At 57.0% G+C, this 7,811-nt stretch overlaps 1 protein-coding gene across 1 annotated transcript; it reads right to left on the bottom strand.

Moving 5' to 3' along the window:
• Nucleotides 1-3,682: 3,682 nt before the first annotated feature.
• GALR2 (galanin receptor 2) lies at nucleotides 3,683-7,325 on the bottom strand. The gene is made up of 2 exons (XM_048324169.1): nucleotides 6,469-7,325; nucleotides 3,683-5,164 (listed from the first exon to the last, which is right to left on the bottom strand). The coding sequence occupies exons 1-2, from the start codon at nucleotides 6,807-6,809 to the stop codon at nucleotides 4,384-4,386; spliced, it is 1,122 nt and encodes a 373-aa protein (XP_048180126.1). The 5' UTR covers nucleotides 6,810-7,325; the 3' UTR covers nucleotides 3,683-4,383.
• Nucleotides 7,326-7,811: the final 486 nt, after the last annotated feature.

Below are 7,811 nucleotides of genomic sequence, written 5' to 3'. Positions count from 1 at the left end.
CTCAAATATCTGTGGAAATCTGAGATCTTGTACTTGCTGTTTGTAACCTCTGCCAGCTCCAAGAGCCTCCGGAGGCCGGCAGGCGCCGGACAGTGTTTTTATACATAAGCAAAGCTCTGCTGACTTGAGTTACATGCAGTGTTGAGTCTGCTGGATACACACTCTGACACTCGCCAGAAGGAGCTGGATTCCATCTTTCTGCATCTGTTTCTGCCACTGCAGAAACAGATGAATATGAATTTCTTTCTTGAGGAGAGTGCGTGGAATTCACGCTGAGCTGTAAAACATGTTTTATTGCAGCTGATCCCAGGGCAAGGCAATTCACCCGGAACGGTCGCAGGCAGAGCCAGGAGAGGGGAGGGGGAGCTTTGCCTGCAGCATTTCTGGAGCGCCTGAGCTTTAGTGTTTCACCTCCCTGAGCTGATGCTTTTGTGCCAACCAGAGCCCAAAGAAAATGCATGATTGTCTGGGATGGGGCCACATGCTGTTCTCCAGCAGCTCTGGGAACGCCTCTGCATGGCTGGCCCCCACCAAAAGAGGCCTTTCTGGGCCTTGCTGTCAGCCTGTTGCCCCAGGAAAGCTGTAGCAGACGAGGGCTGGGGGGGAAATGCAGCCAGAGATGGGATGCAGAGTGTCCTGCTCCCTCCTGGTCACTCCATTACCAGCACCAGCTGACTGGGTTGTTTCTACCCCAGGGATGCCTTGGCTGCATCTGGAGGAAGGAATGGGGGTAAGAGGCTGCTGGGAGCTGAGAGCTGAGCTTGGTGATGTCTGTGAGGCAGTGAGGAGGAGCTGGAGGTGGTGATTCCCTGGTGGGAATCAAGACCCTCATTTCCCTGAGTTAAATGGAAAGCTGAGCCACCTGGTCCCTGTTTCCTAAATCCAGCCTCCCACACAGCATTCCCTCACTGTCTGCCTTTCCCCTGCACAGGGAATGGATGTGGGGAGCCAGAACTGCTTTGGGAGCAGCAGCACATTTTTTCCTGAGCCACCCCTTCCTCAGGGTGGGAGCAGGGGAGCCTCCAGGCTGAGCTCGTGTCCAACACTGCAGCACCAGGGGAGGGCTCCGTGTGCTCTTTGGCTTTTTATGGTAAGGAATGTGTTTGCAACACGTTAATTAAGAGCAACCATGGCAGCCAGCACAGTCTGACCCTCTCACAGCTGAGCCCTTCACGCCCCTCTAAGAGCTGAGAATGGAGCCTGGAGTGGTGCTGACACCGTGGTGAGGGGCCATGGATGGGGTTGAACCCCCTCTGCCTTCCCCGCTGCTTCCCCCAAGGCTCCTGTGGGGTTTTACCCCCTTCCCTCACCTCCCGTTCTGCCCTGACCCAGGGAACACTGATTTCCAAGGTTTTCGGGCCAGAGCCCCATTTCTTTGTTGTTTATTTTTTAGTGGCCCATGCTGGGGGCTGTGCCAAGGTCTGGGGGTGCTACCTGCTGCCTCCTGATACTGGGGAGCAAATTTGGCAGAGGAAGTGTTTGACAACAAACCCACAAACCAAAATAACTTCTCTAAGTTATAAATCTGTGTATAAATCTTCCCTAGTGATAAATCTGTGTGGAAAGCTCACTGGAAAACTCAGACTAACTGAGCTTTCAGCCAAGTGTCCCTCATCTTCCTGCTCACTCTTGGGCTTGATGGGAGCTGAGTTTAGCCTATTCATTTTTCACTTCCAGTTAAATATGCTTTTCTTAAATTTTAACTGGAACATGGGGACTTGTAGTGCTCTTAATTTAAGATAAAACCTCCCAAGGGAATTGACTAGGAGCCCATTTCTCTCAGCTGGGAGTGTGTTGAGTGTCAGCAGGTCCTGATGCTCTTGTCTTTTCCATCTGAGCCTGATACGCCCTGTTATTTGAGGGGGAAAGTAGCTTCCCCATATGGTTTTGTGTTTGGCAGAAACACCTTGTGTTTGCCCTTGGAAGGCTCATCAAGGCATGGGCTGGGTGTGAGGGCGATGGTTTCCTCCTCAGATGAGCTGGGACAGTGTCAGATAAGCTGGAGGGGGCTTTTTTCTCTAATTCTGTATATGCTGTAAACAGTGCAGTGATCCAGCAGCTGGCCCAGGCTTTACTCCTGCAGACAAGTGAGAGCCAGCGGATGGGTGAGGATCCATAAAACGAGGAGAGGGCTTGGATGTGTCACAACACAGAGGCCTGACCTTGTGAAAGCCCTGACCATGCTGTCTGACCATCACCAAGCCCCTTTCTGCTCCTGGAGAGGGTGAGAGCAGCCATGTGAGCCATGGTGCATGTCAGAGGGGATTTGGGGGTGCTGGAGGCAGCAGTGAGGTGCAGCCCCCCAGGCTGGGAGCTGTGCAGAGCCTGCCCCCAGCCCACTGTCACCCTTTGGGACCTCATTGCTGAACAGTGACCAGAAACAAGCAGGTGCCAGTGATGCCCATGGCCTGGGAGAGGGGCCATGGTGATGCTTTGGGCTGGGAGCTGAGTTAGGGTAGGGCAGGGTCAGCCGTGGGCCTGGGAGGCTGTTGGAAGGGCTGGGGTGGGATGGATGGGGGAGCAGAGTCAGTGTCTCCTCTGATGCCATGAAGGGACAGGGGACACTGCCAGCACAGGGACCTGTGCCCTTGTGCAGTGCAGAGGCGGTGGGACAACATCTCCATCCCCAAGGTGAGCTGATAACCGTCCAGGAGAGTGGATTGAACCCCTCGGTGTGTGTGGGATCCATTGGAGACAGATCCTGCAGCTCTCCAGGCAGAGGTAAATGAGGGCAGGAGGAAGATAAGGCTTTTAGCTGTGTTTGTGCAGCTGAGTCAATGTTTTCCCTGGCTGTGAAGGGTTGAGGGGGGAGATAAATGCAGATGTAATTAATGGAGCTGTTTATATGCTGCTCTCTGTGACTTATGCTGGGAACAGGACTAGACTAAATATCACCGTTACTGATAGGAGGAGGTGGCCAATTTATGGCCCTCTCCCCACGGAGAGGAAGATCTGGTTATAATAACACTCAGCAGGGGAAAAGAAATGTTTTACAGTCAAAAGCTTCTTAAGCAAAAAGGCCAAACACTGGGGCTGGGTGGAGGAGGGCTGTGTCAGGACCAGAACCCCAAGGAGAGCCAGGGTCCTGGACAGAAATATCCATCCCAATCCTGGGGAGCTCTGCCGTGGGGATTCACGACAGTGAAATCTGTGCAGGCAGACTAGAGCCTCTGGAAGTTTATAGAGACCTGACCTTCATGGGGGCTGTTGGGGTACACACCTAGGAATTGCAGGGATGCCCAGCACAGCTCATCCCAGCTCCCCAGCACTTTTTACACCACCTCTGGCTGTGCTCTTGCCACGGGGCTTTCAAAAGGGTGAATTGATCCTAGTCCAGTGATGCTCTTCTGGTGAAAAAAGAAAGATCTTCACTTAAAGCCCTTGGCTGGTGGCAGTCACAGGGCTCAGGCACCTGTTGGAGCCTTTGCAGGGTTAGGAAGTGAGGGTGTGAATCACAGCAGCCTCTTGTGGGCAGGTACAGCTGCACTCAGCGGCTGCAGTGCCATTCCTGTGCTGCAGTGCTCCCCCTCCAGGGATGTGCTCGGACATGACCCACATCTTCCATCCCTCCCAGCTTCCCTGCACCCAGCAGGTCCCACCACCCCCAGCACCTGCCTCTCCTCCGCTGCAGCTGTGGGGCTTCTCAAGGGAGCTGGACACAGCAGGTGGGATGGAGGGCCTTTATTGAGGCTTGCCCAGCTTGCTGGGCACTGCCAGCTCACACAGCCCTGGCTGTCCCACCCAGGGGAGCAGTGTCAGTGCCCCGCTCGTCTCCAGGAGCACCTCGCCTGGTTGAGATGCTGAGCTGTCCCCAGGCTGTCCAAAGGCATTAAAATCCTTCCCCTACCATGGGGCTGTGGTCCATGGCTGTGCTTCCCTGGCAAACAACCTCCCTCCTTGCTGGTCCTTGGTGACCTTCTGTGCTTTGCTCCTGAATTCTCCTGCCTGAGCTGGGTTTGTGTCCAGCGCTGCCCTGGGACAGCGCAGCTCCTGAACCAGGACACAAACCAAAACTTTCCAAATGTCCCTAGAAGTGCACCCACTAACTCCAGATGCTGTGCTGGTTGGAGGGACCAGAGCTTTCCACAGGCTCTGAGTGTAGATGCAACAGGGAGTCCATCCATGACAGGGGAACGGGTGTTTATACATGGCAGTGGATTTTTGGGTTTGATCTCTCTGCTCTCAGCAAGTGCTTGGTGGAAGCAAATTCTGTCCTTGGTTGGTTCTTGGCTGAGTCTGTATCAGCAGCATCACTGTTATGACATCTGGATGCATTTGAATGAAAAGGGTTCAACTGGACCCATTTCAACCCAAAATGTAGCCCGGTCCCAGGCCTGCGATGCTGCAGGATACTGCAAAGCCGCGGGGTGGGAGGAAGCTGTTCTAGCTGATGTTGAAGGTGACAGAGGAGCCATCTGCTCTCTGCTGCTGTCCCACCAGCTCTACCTCCTCCCAGGGCTGTGCGGGAGCCCTGCAGCGCGCGGCGGAGTGGCTGGGCAGGGCTTCACTCAGCTGGCTCACCTCGCTGAGCTCTGCCTCCAGCGTGCTGACTGTGTTGGCAGCCTGGGCCATGTGCACCTTGTGCGCTGCCTTCTTGTGCAGGAGGCAGCTGAAGATCTTCTTGAAGCCCTTGCGGAAGCGTTTGGAGACCAGGGCGTAGACGATGGGGTTCACGCAGGAGTTGGCGTAGGAGATGACGTGCGAGAGGATGCGGAGCACGTACGTGGAGTGGTTGAGGGGGAAGTACCCGAACCACACGCAGAGGATGACCAGGTGATGGGGCAGCCAGCAGAGGCAGAACAGGACAGCAACAATGATGATCATCCTTGTGACCTTCCTCTTGGCCTTCTTGGACTCCGACATGTCTTGGAGAGGGTCCACAGACCGCCACAGGTAGCGAATAGTCCGCATGTAAGTGAGGCTCAGGATGAGCACAGGGATGATGTAGCTGAAGATGAAGGTGCAGATGTCCATGACCTTGCGCTGGGAGATCTCCCAGACTGGGTGGCAGACGGTCAGGTTGGCCAGCTGGAACTCCTGGTAGTAGCTGAGGTAAGGGCCCGAGAAGATGAAGGAGAGCCCCCAGATGAGGCAGATGGCCAGGAGGGCATTCCTGGGTGTCCTCAGCTCCCTGGAGTGCAGGGGGTATCGTATGGCCAAATACCTGCACGGGAAAGGGAGAGGGACACAGCTGCAGTCCTGGGGAGGGCACAGAGAGAGCACCTCCAGGAGCAGATTGGAGAGAGGGCAGAAATGATGGATTTGAGCTTTCCAGGGCAGTTAGTCACACAACTGATTCCCTGGTGCTTCTTAGGGACCCTGTGCAGCACAAAGGATTGAGGAAGGTTCTGTCCCTGGCCCCATCCCATCACCCTCTGCTCCTAGCAGTGGTTGTGGGGACAATGGGGATGGTCTCATTCTGTCCCTCCCCTAATCCAGCAGACCCTCACTTGATCATCACTGTCTGGCACAAGTGATTGGAGCAGTGAGGATACAAAGGCAGGAGCAAGTCCCCGGGATCCCCAGACACAGCGTTCCTCGTACTGGCACACGTGAGAGCACATCTCCCTTTTTCAGTTCTGTAATTAGCTGGTCCATTAATTAATCTGAGGCTTGTGCAATCCCTCCCTTGCTCAACATGTCTGTTCCCTCCTGCTCCATGAGGTGCAGGGGGAGAGGCAGTCCCTGGATGTGTTTTAGCTCCTGGGGGTGCTGTCAGCAGCCAGTGCAGTGCCATGCTGGGATGGCAGGACACATCCAGCCTGGCTCCAGGGCCCCCCAGGGGACTTTCCACATCCCATCTCGCAGGTTTTGGGCACTGAGTGGAGCAGCACCAGGAGCTCCCAGCCTCTCACCAGCCTTGCAGAGGCAGGGACTGAGGTAAAGCACAGGCAGGAGCAACAGGCTTCCCAGCAAAACCCACCCTGGAACAGGCTGGGATAATCACTGGGACAAGGGACAGCATTGGGACAGAAAAGGGCTGCTTGCTAATAGACGGGGAGGGTGAGAAAATCAGTGTCTCAGCTCAAACACGGCAATGTTTTTCCTCCTCAAAGTCTGCCTGCTTTGCTGGGGGCTGTTGGGAGGGAAGGGGCTCTCTCCGTGCATCCCAGGAAGAGCCAGAGCAGCGCAGGGACTGAGCTTTGCTTGTCTCTTATTTTTCATTCCCATTTCACTGCCAGAGCCTGTGGACAAATCCAAGTCCTACAGCTTCTGGGTCTGAAAGCTTCCTCCAGCTGGGCACTGGGGCCAGGGCTCCCCATCCAGCCCTCTGCAGGACCTCATACTGGGTGGTTGCACTTCCTTGCACACATCAACTGGGAAATGCTCCTTGATTCCCCCAGGAGTCCCGGGAGATCGCAGGAACCAGGATTTAGCTCCAGGGGATTTTGTCCCCTCTCTGCCCATGTGGGACCCAGAGGAAGGGGAGCCTCAGGGTGCAGGGACCCCCCCCGTTCCCTTTCCTACCTGTCGAGGGAGACGGTGGCCAGGGTGAAGCTGCTGGCGTACATGGTGAGGTAGATGAAGAAGTGGACGGCCTTGCACATGAAGGGCCCGAACACCCATCCCTCCAGGGTGTAGATGGTGGCTTGGAAGGGGACGCAGAAGAGGATGAAGCAGAGGTCGGCCACTCCCAGGTTGAGGATGAAGAGGTTGGTTGTGTTCTTCACCTGCCCATTGCGCAGCAGCACGGCCAGGACCAGGCTGTTGCCCACTGTGCCAACGAGGAAGATGACGAGGTACACGAGTGGGATGATCACGGACTCGGGCTGCCAGCCCCCCTCGGAGCTCGCCAGCGAGCCGTTCATGGCCGGGAGTGCACGGACAGGGGCTGGGTGGGGGAGCGTGCGTGGAGAAGGCACCGGGGGGGGGCACACAGGGTGAGGGGGTGCACAGAGAGATCAGTGAGGAGCGCACCAGGGATTGCACGGGAAAGGGGGTGCAGGGAGAGCACGCTGGGGAGCACAGAAGGAAGGAAAAGGAAAAGGGGGTGCAGGGAAAGTTCAGTGACGAGCGCACCAGGGATGCACAGGAAAGGGGTGGACAGGAAAAGAGGTGCAGTGGGGAGTGCCGCAGGGATGCAAAGGAAAAGGGGGTGCACAGAGACCACGCTGGGGAGCACAGAAGGGATGCACGGGAAAAGGGGGTGCAAGGAGAGTACAGCGGGGAGCGCACCCGGGACGCGCGGAAAGGGGGAGAAGGGGAAAAGGGGCGCACGGGAGATGCACGGGAAAGGGGGTGCACGGGGAGCCGCAGGGGGTGCGGGGGAGCCGCAGGGGGAGCCGGGCGCCCTTCACCTCCTCCGGGGTCTGCGGGAGCCCGCGGGCGCTCGGGGCGGCTCCGGCGGGGCGGCTCCGGCGCTCTCCGTGCGCCGGCGGAGCGGGGGGGCCCGGGGGGCTCCGGGGCGCGGCTCCTGCCCGGCCCCGCGCATCCCGTCCCGGGGAGGGGATCCCGACCCCGCTTTGCCCTGGGATGGGGTAAAATGTCAGTCAGTGCTGTTATCCCCCGCGAGGGGCTGGGGCACCCCAAAAGGGAGCTGGACACCCAAAGTGAGGCGTCTGCGGAGCCTCAGTTGCGGGGGTTTTCTTATCGCCTCCCCCTTCGGTAGTCACTGGAAGAGGGTTTGTTCAGCCCCAGGGGCTGCAGGGCTGGTTTTTAGGAATGGGGGTCCTCGTACTGCGAATGTGTCCTCATTGTCCAGCGGGCAGCTAAACCCGTGCACCAAAACACCCGCGGTGAGCCCCAGTTTTCAGGAGAAACTGTGTTTCTCCCCACGGCTGGAAGAGCAGCTGATTCACTGCAGAGAGAAC

This window comes from Corvus hawaiiensis, chromosome 19, assembly GCF_020740725.1.
Source record: "Corvus hawaiiensis isolate bCorHaw1 chromosome 19, bCorHaw1.pri.cur, whole genome shotgun sequence".
In the NCBI taxonomy this organism is placed as follows: Eukaryota; Metazoa; Chordata; class Aves; order Passeriformes; family Corvidae; genus Corvus; species Corvus hawaiiensis.
Note: the sequence above shows the minus strand (reverse complement) of the source record. Positions and strands in the feature narration are given on the sequence as shown.

Coding starts and splice junctions, on each gene's coding strand:
- GALR2 (XM_048324169.1), bottom strand. CDS start 6,809: ATGAACGGCTCGCTGGCGAGCTCCGAGGGGGGCTGGCAGCCCGAGTCC. Junction 5,165..6,468: donor GCCACCGTCTCCCTCGACAG/GTAGGAAAGGGA, acceptor TTTCCCGTGCAG/GTATTTGGCCATACGATACC.